This window comes from Rhamphochromis longiceps, linkage group LG7, assembly GCF_057381845.1.
Source record: "Rhamphochromis longiceps isolate RC_006_pf linkage group LG7, R_longiceps_female_GT1.1, whole genome shotgun sequence".
Lineage (NCBI taxonomy): Eukaryota > Metazoa > Chordata > Actinopteri > Cichliformes > Cichlidae > Rhamphochromis > Rhamphochromis longiceps.
Window position 1 is genome coordinate 66,593,079 of NC_140563.1, and position 17,855 is coordinate 66,610,933.

The 17,855-nt window shown below is 40.7% G+C and overlaps 2 protein-coding genes across 2 annotated transcripts; one reads left to right on the forward strand and one right to left on the reverse strand.

Annotated features, from left to right (window-relative positions):
- The first annotated feature begins 1,490 nt into the window (after positions 1 to 1,490).
- LOC146666758 (olfactomedin-4-like) lies at positions 1,491 to 4,587 on the forward strand. The gene is made up of 7 exons (XM_085410996.1): positions 1,491 to 1,544; positions 1,664 to 1,786; positions 1,855 to 2,073; positions 2,317 to 2,470; positions 3,076 to 3,303; positions 3,859 to 4,027; positions 4,107 to 4,587. Exons 1-7 carry the CDS (start codon positions 1,491 to 1,493, stop codon positions 4,540 to 4,542), a joined length of 1,383 nt encoding a protein of 460 aa, XP_085267122.1. The 3' UTR covers positions 4,543 to 4,587.
- A 3,865-nt stretch (positions 4,588 to 8,452) lies between these two features.
- Positions 8,453 to 13,618, reverse strand: LOC146666759 (olfactomedin). The gene is made up of 5 exons (XM_085411421.1): positions 13,530 to 13,618; positions 13,260 to 13,418; positions 10,611 to 10,823; positions 10,246 to 10,378; positions 8,453 to 9,474 (listed from the first exon to the last, which is right to left on the reverse strand). The coding sequence occupies exons 1-5, from the start codon at positions 13,563 to 13,565 to the stop codon at positions 8,627 to 8,629; spliced, it is 1,389 nt and encodes a 462-aa protein (XP_085267547.1). The 5' UTR covers positions 13,566 to 13,618; the 3' UTR covers positions 8,453 to 8,626.
- Positions 13,619 to 17,855: the final 4,237 nt, after the last annotated feature.

Here is a 17,855-nt window from a genome sequence, read left to right on the forward strand (position 1 = left end):
TCCACCTGTTGTCTTTGTGGTCTCTAGTTTTTGTCAGAGAAGTCGGGAGCTGTGTCTAGCACCTGAGAGCTGTCTTTATCATACTCCACAGAACAAAACTGTGGTATGAACACATTTTTAATTTCTTTAGTAAATTCATGACAGCTTCCTTTGATACATTTTTTAGGGAAGGTCCAAATCACATATGTTACATCATAAATTGTCTACAGCATATTGTGAAAAAGTCCTGGTGTTAAACTGACCTGCCTGCAGTTCGTAATATTATTCAACACGTTCTCATCTCAACACGTAACATACCACAATTTGTCATAGTCGTCAGCATGAGAGCAGGTTGAATCTATAAATGTGTTTTATGTGTGACATGAAGATCAAATCTGTTCACTTTCAGATCCTGAATCACTTTGGAAAACACTATGTGTATGGTTAAGGTTAGGGTTAGGGCTGGAATGGATGGCTGGAGCCTGTGCTTCAAGTGTGTCTTACCACTGTGTCTTAAGTGGCTTTCTGTTCAGAGCGTTTCATAAGGACAGAGGGGTACCTTTTACGTTACTATGAGACGCTTAGGGGAGTGACAAATGTTATGTGTTGGGAAAATTAAATAGATAAAAATAATAAAATAATTTACATTTCTTGAATTTCTTGGACAAATATGTATTGCTGATCCCAGTCTGGTATAGTCTGAGGCATAAATAAATTATGCATTATTTTAGCACAGACTGCTCACGTGATACGGTTAAAAGAGCTTAGCGTGCACCAAAACGAGGTAGTGGCTAACACACTGCACGAATAACAAAGACCAGAACGAAATGTAAAATTTAAATGGTGGAATTGGACACATTGTGATTTTTAGTCTCTGGCTATTTTACGACTTGTCTCATTTTCAAGTCACCGCAGGTTTAGCTGTGACTCATATACATTATAAAACAAAAAATGTTCCCAGCATAAACTTTACTGTATGTAGCAAATACAGTAAAATTATAGTAAGTAAATATATTGTATAAAGTTTATTTTGTATTATGTTTTTTGTTGTGTGTTCTAATAGTGTTTAAGAGTGCATTTGAGCAAACTGTTGCAAAGACTCAGATTGCACTGACAGTTTTAAATCTGCAAAGAAACTTGCTGATGCAGTGGGTTTGCTAAAATATGTGTATGTCAGTAAACACAGAAAAATCATATCTTGAAGAATGCAGTGTTGTGTTTCGTAAGTCATTACTGCCATTGGCTCTGAGAATCCATATTGATTAAATTCGTAGATGATTAAATGTCCTGTGCTGAACAGCAGTGAAAAGGGGAAAACAACTTCAAAAAGTTTTTGTAATTAACAAAAAATGTCATGAAAAACAGTGACAAATGTCACTGAGATGCATGATGCATGAAATACAAACACACCCACATCCACTTCCTCACATACGGAGGTTAGCGGGAATGTTCACAAGCTGCTGCAGCAGTTTACAGATGGTTTTGTTCAGCTCTGCTCTCTGTGATTCACCATGAAGCTGTACGTGATCATTTCACTGTGGGCTCTGCTCACATTCACACATCAGGTAAGAAATACTGAAGACTTCCTTTAAATGATAAAATATCCATTTTGAATGAAGTGACAAATACCAAATACCACTAAATGCTGCTGCTTATTTCACTTAAAAATACATTTAAATTTCAGGCTCCTCCACGAGAAAAGTGTGCATGCGAGCTGAATAACTCAGAGAAGGCATTCCCTCATGAAAAACTCAGGATAGTTGAAACCAACGTATCAGACTGCAACAGCAACATCACCCCACGGAAGGTAACTAGTCTTTTAAAGCTCTCATGCTGTGTGTCTCCATTCCTGCTTAATCACTGCTGCCTCTGCAGACTGTGGAGCTGGAGAGTCTACTGCTGGGGTTGGAGCGTCGTCTTTCCCAGCTGAACAAAGATGTGCTGATCCTGGAGAAGGAGGATGACGGAGAGCTGTATGGAGTTCTCAGCTTGTATGTTATAGAGAATGAAATGACTGAGATCAAGCAGCTGATTGACAAGCTCAACAGCACCACCCAGCAACACCAGATCCTCACTGCTAACGCCACTAAACAGGTAGATTCACAACCACATGCTGCAAAACACTGACATCACTCTAAAGAGCATATTTACTATTGTTTTTACACTGTCTTGTAAAATCATCATCACTGTTATGTTAGGTTATGTTATGTTATGTTATGGAAACAAAAAGTCTTGAAATTAGGTCAAAAGAGCATTTTGAAAAGTATTTGATATTGATAAGTGTGTTGTATTCATTTTTCTATTTCGCTTGATCTTTTAACATCTGCTGTCTCCAAGCTGGATAACCTGAAAGCAGAGATGCAAGAGCTGGAGAGGTTTGACACCATGCAGGTGATAAAGGGACAGCAAGTCAACTCTGCTCTGAAGGCAGATCTATTCAAGTGCAACAAAAAAATTAACACTACCGTCACACCAACCGAGCCCCCACAGGGTGAGTCTAACAACCAGGTGGGGTTGGGGGTTGGATGGCTGCTACTGAGGCCCTGAAGGGGTTAATAAACCATTTTACAGAAGACCAAACATGAACTAAACTGAGCTCAATACAATGAAACTAAAAACCATCAAACAAAGACGAGTTATGAAGGCATTACCAAACTATTTGAAGGCCATTATTGTATAATGTGAAGTATTATTGGCATTTGGTCAACATTTGCCTTATTTACCAAAAACGTATTAAGTACTTTCCAGGATCCTTACTTGTCAGAATCTATTATAAATGTAAATGTGTTAATAATGTCTGTTTAAACCTTTTCCAGTGATTATCTTGATGTTGGCTTGAAAATAAATATCTCCCTCTACTGTTACTGCAGCTTACTGCAACTTCTGCGTGCGTGTACATTTCACATTTTGGAGAGGCAAAGCATGAAATGAACCGGCGTGTCTACTCCACACTTTGTTGTGATATCAGGTTGCCTCGGTATACAAAGTATTCTAGAGACAAGTAGGAGGCCATTTGTCTGACAGCTGGTTGTACTATGCACTGCATCCATAAAAGTAGCAGCAGAAAGAACAACTGTTACACACTTCTCCCCTCAGGTACCTGTCCACGCAGCCGGCTTCTTAATGTCACTGGACCAAGGGTCTACACAGCAGGAGAATATCCTGGCTCGTACGCTTACGGAGCCTGGGGTCGTGATCCCAGACCAGAGGAAGGCAAAGAAAGCTGGTACTGGCTGGTCATGTTGACTTCCAGTAATATATATGCCCACTATGTTCGTCTTTACAGCAGTCTGAGTTCTCTCATCATTGGAGTGAGCGTCCCAGGTAAGGAACTGTTCTCTTCTTGTGGTTAATTGTCAGAGGTACAATTTATGTAACAAAGCATTTTGGGTTTTATTGCAATCACTTTGAAGTGGTTTGTTGATTTTATGTAAAAAAATCATTCACCCTGCAGGTTTACCAGATTTTGTGGTAAAACTTGAAGGAAAGCATAGAGAATATAAAGTTTATTCGGCATATCCACAATACCTAACTATTTGAGGCATTCAGCTCAACAGTTGTGCAGATCTTTACAAAGATTAATGTGCACTTTAATTTGTAAATGAAGACTGAGAGAGACTGATAAGCATTTGGTGGACTAGCAACTACTGTACTTGTTGGCGCAGGATAGTATCTTTCTTTTTCACCAATGAGTGCTGGTCCTGCACACGTGCATAGTCAGCTCTGCCTTGGTTCCTTCTGAGACCTACATTTAGAAAGTCCTTATGAACAATTTTTTGCAGTTCTTTTTTATTAATGACACGTTTTTTACATACTAGAAATTGTTAAACTATTTTCTCACATTTATTCTTCCATATCGTTTGTCTTCTTCTTTTTCAGGTAACGTCCAGATCCACTCCTCAAACCCAACTACCAACACTATCCAGGGTCCAAATAATGTTCTGTATGGAGGGGCTTTGTACTACAACTGTTACAACCAAGATTATGTTTGTCGATTCAATCTCACCACTAAAAGTGTCACAACCTTACAACTACCAAAAGGCACCAGGTTTGTCTTGGACCTCATTACTTGATGAAATGCTGAATAACTATGACAGAAACTTTCACTGCTATCCTCTGTTAACCAGGTACAACTCAAAAGGTAACTTCTGCCATCTTGAGGAATGCTACCCATACACTGACCTGGACCTGGCAACAGATGAGTCTGGTGTCTGGGTGGTCTACACCACCACTCAGGACTTTGGCAATTTGGTTCTCTCCAAGCTAGAGGAGGGTGAAACACCGGTGCTTGGAAAGACCTGGCACACTTCAATCTACAAGCGGGCAGTGACCAACACCTTCATGGCGTGTGGCGTTCTCTATGCAACACGTTACATTAACAAGGAGGTCGAGGAGATCTTTTACTCATTCAACACCGTGACGGGACAGGAGAAGTTCAACATTGGCATCTTCATGAACAAGATGTCTACCAACATTCAAAGCCTAAATTACAGCCCTGTGGACCAGATGCTGCATGCTTACTGTGACTCCAACATGGTTTCCTACAAGGTGTTGTTTGGGTAAATTGTTATGTTGATGCTTAAAGCCAATTTTCACATAAATGAAATAAACATTAAAACCTCCCTACTTCCTCCTTGTGATATTTGCCATTTAGGTAAATGGCCTGTATTTGTATAGCGCTTTACACTACACACAGTCATCCACCCATTCACACACACATTCACACACAGGTGATGGCAAGCTACTTTGTAGCCACAGCTGCCCTGGGACGCACTGACAGAGGCGAGGCTGCAGGAAACTGGCGCCACCGGGCCCTCTGACCACCACCAGTAGGCAACAGGTGAAATGTCTTGCCCTAGGACACAATGACCGAGACTGTCAGAGCTGGGGCTCGAACCAGCAACCTTCCAATTACAAGACAAACTGCCAACTCTTGAGCCATGATCACATTTAGGTGGCTGATTCTACAGGAGATATCTGCGAAGCTTTCTCCGATGCATTTACAGTTAAATTTAATTTGTGCAACATTTTAAATTCTCCTTCAAGCATCATAGAAAATCTTCCACATTTTAAAGCTCACAATTTAAGTGCAGACCACTGAAAGTGGAAGAGCTCTTGCAAAGAAGTTGCAGTCTTTGCATCAACCGTAAACTCCCCTGTACACCAAAGTATTCTGGAGTTAATAGTGAATCCAATTGTCTGACAGCTGGTGCCCAAATGGGGTCATTCAATGGGAAAATGATGCCACACAGCAGCAAATCTACAACTGAATTATTAAAAAAGCAAAGAAAAAATCAGGGTGTTGCAATGGCACAGTCAGTCCAGCTCTCAACCCAGCTGAGATCCCGTGAGAGCTGTGCATAATAAAAACCTCCATAGCTTAATGAACCAAAGCAATGTTGTAAAGGAGACAAAATTCCTCCATAATGATTTCAGAGACCAGTAAAGTCATACAGAAAGATTACTGCAAGTTATTGCAAGATGGTTCTACAGATTATAAAATTATGGGCTTTATATCTTTTTACACACTGCTTCTACATTTGGCTTAGTTTTTCTTAAATAAATTATATGTCATGTGTTGTTGTTCATCTGAGGTTGTATTTAAATTATTTCCCGGTAAGGAGCAGATGGTTTTGTTATTATTATTTTCTGACATACGAAACCCTGGAATTGCAATAGGGTTTATGTAGCTACCGCAAGGATTGACGTAAGCACCATGTAGAGTTATTAAACAGGGTTTATTCTGGTCTTGACAACCCGTGAGAACTGCTCACGTTCGAAACAATTAAAAAAAACATCACATCAGAATGCATTCTTGTGCTTTGTTTCAATCAATCAAAAGTCATTAATCACAGAAACAAACATTTCAAATACACAAACCTCGTGAGTTGGCATCCAGGAGGGGGTAACTAGCCTTTTATGGCCTTAATATATTCTTTTCTATCTTTTTTCTCACTTATTTCTTGTCTTTATCTAACTCTGAACATTACTTTATTCATATGTGGAGCTAACCGAGAGCTGCAGCGTCCAGACACTAGCTGTGTCCCAAAAGGTCGGCTGCATCCTTCGGAGGACCCGGCCTTCGCAGTCTACGTGGGCCAGGTCCTTCGAAGACCGAGAAGGCCGGAAGTGCGAGACTGTGAAATGAAACAGACGTCTCCGAAAACGTCGGCACACTTTTGCAAATATGCGATGTCTTGATAAACTAAGCAGATATTTGTAATTTACACAGCTACTTTCTCACCTGAACATATGCTAAAAGTTTATTTTGTGACCCAGAAAGATTAATAAGACTACTTTTAAAACTCAGTAGCGGCCGCCATTGTTGGCAACAGAAATTTGGCTGGGCCGCGCTATGAATTCTGGGATATGGTGGGCCACGAAGGACACACCCAACCCATCCTTCAAATTTGGGGAAATGAAGGACGCATTTGTCGGCCGCATTTGAAGGAGTCGACGAATTGGGACAGCCTTCGACGCCTGGCTGTGACATAATCGGCCTTCAAATGCGGCCTCCGAAGGATGCAGCCAACGTTTTGGGACACAGCTACTATGTGCGCTAGCAAAAAGGTCACTGGGTGGAGACCCAAACTGCAAAGAACTGTACCCTCCATAGTTCACCACCAGATGGTACAAAAGAGCAAAATCTGGACATAAAGCTCAACAAACCATCATATGCAAAAGACCGTTATAATTTACTCTCTCTTTCCCATGACTACATTCGGAGTTGCTGCAGCACCATAACCCTTTCCTATGTCTAATATAAAAAGGAGAAACAATAAGTGAGGCACAAAAGTAGCAACTATGACCTGTGAATACTAGATGACTACTATATGAATGTTCTGTTGAAGTGTGGCTTGAACTTATGAAATGGACACATGAAGTTTTTTTGGTAAGTACATTTTCTTATCCTCTAAGGTCTGTGTCATCACTAGTGACACTAGCACTCACCCACCCTCACAAAACAAAACAAAAAAACGATTAAGTATTATAAAACTGGGATGACGAGGTCAATAAGACGATGTTAAGAAACAAAAGGATGATGCTAAGGGTGCCAGGGGGTCAAGGAGTCACATGGGAGGGTGTGAGTTTGTTATGTGAGTGTGTTCATGGAATCCCAGCATAATGTCACCATCTACAGGTGGCTTCTTAGGAACAATGACACTTCTGCAAATGTCACCTGACAATCGTGTTTCCACAGCAGAAATAGTATAGCAGTAAGAGCACAGAGGCCTTATGTGCATTTCTTAAAAATGAAAGGAAGACGCTATAAGGGGAAAGGAAAACAGCATCCAGTGCACCAGCGAAGGGTCTGAGAGTCGGTCCTAATGGTATGGCATGAAAATAGTGCCTAGCCTATAGTGGTCTTGAAAACTCTCTATAAATATGCCTACCGGACCATAGTTGACCCACCACCAAACCGGTCATGCTGAACAATGTTACAGGCAGCATAACATTCTCCACGGCTTCTCCAGACCTTTTCACATTTGTTATATGTGCTCAGGGTGAACATGCAGGGCCCCTATGGTGGACCATGGTGCAGGGCAGTGATCACAGGGCCTACCAGAGGATGTCAGCCTGTTCTAAATGTTCTAAAAATTGTGCTTATTTCAGAGGAATGACCAAATTTCTTATTCAAATATTATGATCTTATAAATGAAGGAGCCCTATCATCTTTACCTAAAGCTCCATATTATCATTATCATTATCAAGTCTATCTTTTCACGAGTCTCAGGTCTAAATAAGGTTGCTTTTTTTTGTTTGTTTTATACTGCACCTTGATTCAGATCATTTATGCCAATTTTGTACTGACTGTCTACACAACTTAAGGTTTTGAAGAGCACATACATGAGACATCTGCCCGTTTGCCATCTCCAATCATACATAGTGGTAGTTGAAAAGAAGCAGAAAACAACAGTTGAGGTGTATATAGCAATCCCACAGGACAACAACATGAGAGAGAAAAAGGAGCATGGGAAAAATGAGAATTACGAGAGGCTGAAGGAACAACAGGAACAGATGTGAAAGGTAAAGTCCAAAATGGTCCCATTGGTAGTAGGAACATTATGAGCTGTAACTCTTAAACTAGAAGAATGGCTCTACAGCACTGTAGGTCTCTGTCCAGAGTGCACTCCTAGGAACAACTAAGATAATGTGCAGAACCCTCAAAATCCCAGGAATCTGTTCGAGGACCGAAGCTTGAGGAACACAGACACAGAGAATAATAACAGAGAGTGAACAAAGCATTATGCAGACGAACAAGACTTTGATCTGTTTATCACCCTTTAAGTTGTTGCTGGAACCAAGCTTTTTTTGAAGTTTGTTGTTAATGATCAAAGAAGAAAGCAAAACTCACTATTCAAACGATGCAAGCTGTCAAGTAAAATCAATATATATGTGATTGTGTCACAAATAACAACAAAAACATTTTTTTGTGTGAAATAAGGCCAGCAAAAGATCAATCTAAGTTTATTGTTACCAAAGACTTTATTATGATCTCAGCTGATGTTTCCATTCAGTGCTACTAAAGTACATTATGTTAGAAGAACAATCTTAATAGTCTATATGATATAACTTTAGCATTTGCATCATAAATCATTGCTTTTTTGTTGCTGTATCATATTTCATTAACTGTTTGATCAGAAGATCAGAAGTGGGCCTGGTAGGCCAGCAAGTATCCATCGTTGTACATGTAGATCTGCTTGTTGGTGGGATTGTAGCTCAGACTAGCCACTCCTTTAGCTACCTTCTCCAGTCGTTTTGCTAGTGAGTTGTCTTCTTTGCCTGTGGCTGTGTCAAAGGCGTAGAACACCTCCTCCCGGTACTCATTAACATAACGAGTCGCGTACATAACACCGCACACCATGAAGGCGTTGCTCACTGCCTTCTTGAACAGCCTTGTTTCCCACGTCTGTGTCACGTTGAGAGTCTTGGTCTCACCATCCCAAACTAACCGGCTGATCACAAGGTTTCCATGGTTACCCAGAGTGGCATAGAGAGCCCACAGTCCTGTTTCATCTGCCTCTACATCAATATCACTATTGAGCCGGCAATCGTAGTAACAATAGGGGAACTTGTTGTTGAAACCCACACCGGTGCCTGGAAGAGTCACCCGTTTGACCTCGTTGGTCTCCAGGTCGTACCGGCAAACGTCTGCAGAGCGGTAGCAGTTATAGTACAGAGCCTTACCGTACAGCACAGCACTGGGACCCTCAATGGCGTTGGGGTGGCTGTACGATGAGGCAAATGTAAAGTCTTTGTGGTTTGTTGAGGCCATGAAATCTTCATAATTTTGGTAAACACGTAGAGTGGTGCCCCAGATGTGGTTAGTTGCCAGAGGCTGAACCCAGTAGCTGTATTTCTGGTCCTCGTTCTCCATCTGGGCTTGTTTGCCCCATGAACCAGAGATGTAGCTCTTACCAAAAGGACTGAGCTTGGTTGTTACAGGGTCACTGATGCTGGTGATCAAGCCCTTAAGGCAGTTTCTGTCCTGGTCTGGAAACAGAGAAATCAGAAGGAATGCCAAGTGATGACATCAGAAATTTAAAAAAAGAAACATCCTCTATATAGACTGAATTATTTACTGGAAAACCAAATGCTTGGATGTCAATACATTTTTAGTATGTGTAAAACAGATAAAGAGGTGAATCACTCTATTAGGATTTTTTATTTCCACACAGTGTCAGATTGTTATCAAAAGGCTGGGTACATGCTTTGGAAACTTTTTTCTTCTCCCTCTACACAAGCATTGCAATATATTTGCAAAAAACACTGGAAAAACTGTCAGACTGAAAAACATATTTTTAATATCATCAGTTTTAAACCTGCATTCTCTTTAATGACCAGCAGGGGGTGTCTTCTGGTTTCAAAATGACTTGTAGGAACTCTGTGGTTGACAAGCTGGTGATGAGTGTGTGGTTTCATTCAACATTTAAACACAATATACAAAACAGTTAAGTTTGTATTCAATATGATTCAAAATTGGTGACTGAGCCCATAAACAGTAAAGTGTTAATAGAGGTTAAATAAGTTAAATAAAGTAGAACACCTTTTGGAGCCACAGCCTCACGATCTGGTGGCCTTCAGATAGAATCCAGGTTTTTCTGATATTTATATATACTGCTGTATTTGAGCAGTCACAGTGCTTTCTTATTACAAACCTCATTCAGCCATTCACACACATTCAACAAGTGATTTTTTTCTGTCCTTTATTAGAGACGATAGCTAACCACAGTATGCTTACAGTTGGTGTACGCACACACATACCTCTGAAGTCTTTGGGGATTGATTTGCAGGACTCCACATTATTCTTTAGGTAGCGCAGTTTCTCCTTTACAGCCTTCATGTTAACTAAGTCAGCTGTTTCTAACCTGTCCACATGTGTCCGCAGTTTAACCACCTGCCACACGGTCAGAAGGTTAATTCATGGGAACACCCATTACATTTCATTTTTAAACAGACTTACTTATTTTCATTTTATCATGACTAATCGAATGTAATACATTTTTTCTCATTCTTCATATTTTTTCTTGTTCTAGCTTGTGACTGATATATTGTAGCATATTTCTTGTATTACAGATTTGTTTTTGTTTTTTTAATGCATTGTGTTGCCACTTGCAGTTTCACAATACCTCTTTGGAGAGCTTCTTTGTCTGTGCATTGTTCAGCTGGCTGTGGACAACACCAACATCTGTCTCTAGCTGGCTGAGCTGCTGGCCCAGAAGGCGCAGAGACAGAGCAGAGTACAGGCCCTGGTTGTGCAGGTACTTGTAAGGCCCCAGCCTGGCTGTCAAGGAGGTAACCTGAGCCTGGATCTGAGGGAGACGCTGGCTGGATATCTTCAGCTGCAAGGAACAAAGAAGCATAAAAAAAACTTCTGTGTCACATCTTGATAACTGAATGACCAGAAAGACCGTGTGAGAGGCTTAACTCAAGCAATTTTGTGCGATCTCATAACTAGTGAAATAAAAATACAATTTGTTTTCACAACCTGCCTGGAAGCTTTGGTTGACTTGTTTATTGAGATTACAGATGTGTACCTTGAAAAGTGTTTAAGAAGTGCTGTTTGTGTTTTATCTGTTCTGAACATGTGAAAAATATCTTCCTGAATAAATTATATTTAATTAGCTAAATTAGCTAGGGTAAAAAAAAAAATAGCATATTGTACAACTAAAAAAAAACAAAACTGTGAAGCACAACAATGATAAAACCATTTTCACAGTAATAGTTACTTCATGCAGCAAATTTCAGGGTTAAAACTGAGGCCAGTGCTTAAGTGCCTAACTACAGTTCCTCTAATAAGATAAGATAAGATAAGATAAGATAAGATAAGATAGAACTTTATTAATCCCTCGGGTGGGTTCCTCTGGGAAATTCGACTTCCAAAAAGCACAGCAACGACCGAAGTTACAGTTACAGAATTGTTATATATATATATATATATATACACACACACACACACACACACACACACACACACACACACACACACACACACACACACACACACACACACACATATATAAATACAGAGACAAATATAAATAAAATATACAAAGGGGATAAATAGAATAAATAGGAATAAAAAATAAAAATACAAGTGAATTGCACATTTCAAGTATTGAGTCTATTGCACTGTTGACTATTTACAAAAAGTATTGCACAAGGTATTGTACAGTGAGGTGAAGAGGCACTACAGCTTAGTTGTTCCCCCCTCCTTTGTCCTCCTGTTTCCCCTCCCTCTCCCCTCCAGAGAGGAGTTAAACAGTTTGATGGCGTGTGGGACAAAGGAGTTTTTAAGTCTGTTAGTTCTTGTCTTGGGGAGAAGCAACCTGTCACTGAACAGACTCTTCTGGTTGTTAATGGCCGTGTGCAGAGGATGCCCAGCATTGTTCATAATGTCCAGCAGTTTCTTTAGTGACCACTTGAGGCTGACCATTAGAAAAAGATTGAACTAGCACGACTTGTTTGAAAGGGATGCCAGGAGAAAGCCTCTTCTCTCTAAAAAATAACATGGCAGTGTGGCTTAGATTTACAAAGTTAAATCCAAATAATCTACAAGATTTCTGGAACATTTTCCATTTGACAGACCACAGTCCACAGCACCACAGTTAGAGAAAAACAAACACAGCATTGCGGTGTCAACCATGAACTTCTCTGTATAGCAGAGTAGTCTAAAGTCAGATGTGAGGACATTTGTCCAGCAGCTAAAGCTTGGCCCAAACTGGGGCATACAATGATCCTAAGCACAGCAGGAAACTATGCCTGGTTTGCTGCTTCGAGTTGCTGAAAGAGAAAAGAATCAATGTCTTGTAATCCACCAAAGTCCTGTCTTCAGCCTGATTGAAATGTTGTGGTGGGACCTCAAGAGATCTGTGCAGAAATAAATGTCTGAACTGAAGTAACGTTGTAGACAGAGTGGGACAAAATTCCTCCGCAATGAAGCTGATAAAGTCAAGGCATGTGCTTAGTTTTTGCGTTTTGACTTTGTTTTTGTTAAATAAATAATAAAATGATGTAATGTGACATGTTGCAGTTCATTTGATTTTTGTCTTAAAATAATTGGTTGAGGACCAGATTTCTTTTTTATTATGACAGAGGTTGTACTTTTTTTTTGAGACATGAGTCTCAGCAGTACACTCATACATTTTCTTGCTAATACAGCTTACTAGCATAAGCTATTAACATTCACAACTGTCATCCAAACAGAGTCACTTGTGGTTCCAAAAAGTTAACATGCCTGTGGCCAAAACGCTAACACTCAGGCTTCTTCCAAAGCCTGTGGAAGGCATCACGCTACTCACTTCCAACTTTTATGTACATTATTCCCTTAACTCCCCGCAATTCCTTGTCAATCAATCCTCCATGCACCACAGATACCGCAAAATGACACCTCTACACACACATACATGTATATATATACTTAGACATTCTATGCTATCCAGAAATACTCCCCTGCTCCTTCACACTCTCTTTCCACACTTTGATGCATTTACCTCCTCCTCTGTCCTGCCTTCCAGTGTCATATGTTTTTTATTACACTTTATTATTTTAATAAATAATAGAGGAAAGAATAAAGACAAAATATATATTATAAAGAATGCATCACTGATGTATATGGAAACTCTTGACATTGAACAGAATGGGGTCATTTTATTTATATTTTTGTTAGTCAGGGTGGAATAGATTGACATTTTCAGTCTGACATTCAAGAAATGTACCGACAACAATAATCTGAAATGGAAGTAGAAATGATGACACTAAAATAAACGAATTCCTACCTGTTCCGCCAGGCTGTTCATAGATCCTTCACAGGTATGAACCTGCTGTAACACAGTCTCATACTTCACAACAGGGAAAGACCACACGGTGGAGTTTACCTCACACACACATGAGTCGTCCTTCTTCAGGCCGAGCACCCGCTGAGCCTGGCCATCACTCTGCAGTCACACACAGTAACACTGATGTAATATACAATAGATATTCATAAAATAGTATACATTCCAACTTTATGTTCTGTTTTCAAGTGTAGGATGTCAGGTACAACTCACTGTGACCGTGAACAGCAGCAGAATCAGCAGCACCATGTTTACAGTTGGAGGAATGAAGCCAGAACTGATACCAGCAACTTTCTGCTTCTCTTTTTGCTAAAACAGCAGATCTGAATGGACACACCTACCAAGTTTGGTATTCGACACTACTTCAGAGCCTTCAAAACATCTGCACAGATGTGAAACTCTAAAGAGTCCAAACTCTAGAATTTCACAACAGCTATGGTCAACTCAGGAGTTTTCCACTTCCTCACTTCTTTTATGCAATATCTTTTTTTTTATTTTGCAATATCCTCTGCTTATACCTCTGTTTACAAACTCATTTAGGAAACTTCTCACGCAGTTCTCAATAATGCCAGAAAAAACTCGACACCTGGGCAAACAAACCCAAACATGTTTTATACTTTAGATTAGGTTGTTATTTGAACCTTCTGAGGTCTACTTGATGATTGGTGGTGACCGGTCATGCAAATGCAAATAATTTTTGTTGCATGTAGGAAAAAATAAAATAAAAAATTGTCAAAATTTGGGAGAACAATTTTGATAAAGAACAAAATTCAACTTTATTTATTTTTATTTGTTTATTTTTGTTAGTTTGTTGGTGGCAAATTTTGTTTTACTGTGTTTACGAGGCAGCAGCTTATATGAAGTGGGGGAGAAAAGGGGAAATTGTAAGGTAAGAATGCAGGGAGAACCAATTGAATTAATATCCTTCAATGTAAATGGAGTTCTAAATCCGGTCAAAAGTAGTAAGATTTTGTCTAAATTAAAAAGGGAAAAGGCACAGGTGGTTTTCCACCAGGAGACCCACCTGAGTCAATCAGAACATGATAAATTGAGAAGACAAGGTTTTAAAAACGTATTTTTGTCTTCATACAAGGGAGGACATAGGAGAGGAGTTGCTATACTTATTTCAAATACAATTACTTATGAACATATATCAGAACTACAGGATGGGGAGGGAAGGTTTATAAAAATTACGGGTAAAATTGAAGGTCAGGAAATGACGTTTATAAATGTGTATATTCCTCCGGGAAGTAACTGGACAATATATAAACAAATATTTGATTTAATGGTGAATTCAGAAGGTCTGGTAATCTGTGGAGGTGATTTTAATGTCTGTGAAGGTTCTCAGTCATCCAGGTCATTGTAGTCAAAGGAGCTTGCAAAGAAAAGCGTCTGGACTTCTTTAAGTTGCTTGAAGACATTTCACCTCTCATCCGAGAAGCTTCTTCAGTTCTAAGGTCAAATGGTGGGGAGTCCCAGATTTAAACCTAGTGGGAGTGAGGGACAAAAGGACCCCCTGATGATCCTCTAATCGCCTGAGCCAAGGTGTGAAACTCTGTCCAAAATGTGAACAACTTTTCGAGGATGCCAATGTTCACATTTTGGACAGAGAGGACAGATGGTTTGAAAGAGGAGTGAAAGAAGCATCTATGTCCACTGTGAGCGACCATCTTTGAACAGAGGCGGGGGTTTACGACACCAACTCTCTGCCATCTATAATCCAGTTTTGAGATCCCTTCCCAGACGCCTTAACGCCCACTCACATCCTGGGCCATCTGACCTCAGGAATTCGCATGATAAGGTGGGGCCAGGTTTCACAATGAACACACCCGAAACTCTGGCTGATTGGGACCCACGCCCAGTTTCACACCTTGGCTCAGGCGATTAGAGGATCATCAGGGGTCCTTTTGTCCCTCTGTGGGGGGGTCACTCCCACTAGGTTTATATCTGGGACTCTCCACCATTTGACCTTAGAACTGAAGAAGCTTCTCGGATGAGAGGTGAAACGTCTTCAAGCAACTTAAAGAAGTCCAGACGCTTTTCTTTGCAAGCTCCTTTGACAGGTGATTTTAATATTAGATTGAATCCTAAACTAGATGTGTCTGGAGCATCGATTAGCTCAAATGCTCTTACAAAAAAAATTTAATCAATTGATGGAGGAATTATCATGGCTGTCGGGGTGAGCCGTGTGGTGTAGGAGAAAAAGGACCCAAAATGCAGGCAGTGGACTGGTGATGAGAGTGATGTTTTATTTACAGAAGTGGAGCGACCGAACAGGCAGTGAGAAAAGACAAATGACTGAAAAAACCTAGACTGGAAAAACTAAATGACAAACCTAAGCATGAAACGTGGGCTGCAAATGCAGAGAGACGTCGTTACACCGAGAAACACAGACGATCCGACGATGAACAGAAGCCAACACACACTATAAATACACACTAGGTAATGAGGAGATGACATGCAGGGGTGGACACAGCTGACACTAATGGACATGATGAGAAGCAGACCTACAAAGTAAAACCGGAAACACAGACTGTTTTACAACAAAACACAGGGACCTGAACGGAGCACAGAAGGGAGACACAGGTAGGGATAATAAACACGACAACCAACCCAAAGAATTAATACAGAATCAGAAGAAACACCAAACACAAGATGAAACCAAAAAGAAACACAAAACGCTGGGTCAACGACCCAGGATCATGACAGGAATTGGGGATAATTGATGTTTGGAGAGAGTTGCATCCTAAAAGCAGGAACTATACCCACTACTCCTGTCCCCATAGGACTTATTCTAGAATAGACTATTTCTTTATGTTCAGTAATGATTGTACTAGAGTAAAGGGATGTCAAATTAAAACGATAGATCTTTCAGATCATAGCCCTATTTCACTGTCTTTGAGTTTAGAGAAGAAAGCAAGGAAGGTGCTGTGGAAACTGAATTCAACCATACTAAACGATCCCATACTAAAACAAAAGTTAAGAGAAGAAATAAAGGATTTTTCTTGAATTAAATGATACCGGGTAAGTGTCGCAAATCATATTATGGGATACCTTAAAGGCAGTAATGAGAGGAAAAATAATTTCAATGACCTCCCATCTGAAAAAGATAAAGCTTCAAAAATTAGTCAACCTTCAGATCAAATCAAATCAAATCACTTTTTATTGTCACATCACATGTGCAGGTACATTGGTACAGCACATGCGAGTGAAAATACAATAACATAAACAGGCAAAATATACGAATGGCTAAATCTGAAACTAATAAATATATGTACACTATATAATAGTATATGCAAAAAAAAAAAAAAAATTAAAAAATTTCTGGATGTGTATACTAAATGTTTTTCTACGTGTGTGTGTGTGTGTGTGTGTGTGTGTGTGTATACACATATTTTACAAATTAAATAGAGTCAATACATAAAATATATAAAATATACAGAGTGAGACATGTGCAAAACAGTGGCATTACTGTACAGTATGGAGTGCATAATGTTGAAGTTCCAGTAGTGAAGCTGAGGTGTCTATGACGTGTTCAGCAGTCTGATGGCCTGATGGAAGAAGCTGTCTCTCAGTCTGCTGGTTCGGGACCGGATGCTGCAGAACCTCGTTCCTGATGGAAGTAGTCTGAACAGTTTATGGCTGGGGTGACTGGAGTCCTTGATGATCCTCCCCGCTTTCCTCAGGCACCGCTTCCTATAGATGTCTTGGAGGGAGGGAAGCTCTCCTCCAATTATCCGTTCAGAGCACCGCACTACTCGCTGGAGAGCTTTGCGGTTGTAGGCGGTGCTGTTGCCATACCAGGTGGTGATGCATCCAGTGAGGATGCTCTCAATGGCACAGTGATAGAAGGTCCTGAGGATGCGGGGGCTCATGCCGAATCTTTTCAGTCTCCTGAGAAAGAAGAGGCGCTGCTGCGCCTTCTTCACTGTTTTGTTTATGTGTACTGACCACGTAAGATCCTCAGCCAGATGTACACCAAGGAACCGGAAGCTGCTCACTCTCTCCACAGCAGCACCGTTGATGGTGATGGGGGTGTGTACTTCTCTGCACCTCCGGAAGTCCACTATCAACTCCTTTGTCTTTGCGACGTTGAGGGTGAGATGGTTGTCTTGACACCAGTGGGTCAGGGCGCTGACCTCCTCCCTGTAAGCCGTCTCATCACCGTTGGTGATAAGACCCACCACTGTAGTGTCGTCCGCAAACTTCACAATGATGTTGGAGTTGTTAGTGGCTGTGCAGTCGTAGGTGTAGAGTGAGTACAGCAGAGGGCTCAGTACACACCCCTGTGGAGCACCAGTGTTCAGTGTGATGGGGGATGAGTTGATGCTGCCCAGTCTGACCACTTGGCGTCTGTCAGACAGGAAGCTAAGGATCCAGCTGCAGAGGGAGCTGCTCAGTCCCTCTGTCCAGTTTCCTGTCCAGCTTCGAGGGAACGATGGTATTGAATGCTGAGCTGTAATCTACAAACAGCATTCTCACATACGTGTCTCTCTTCTCCAGGTGTGACAGGGCAGTGTGTAGTGTCAGGGCTATGGC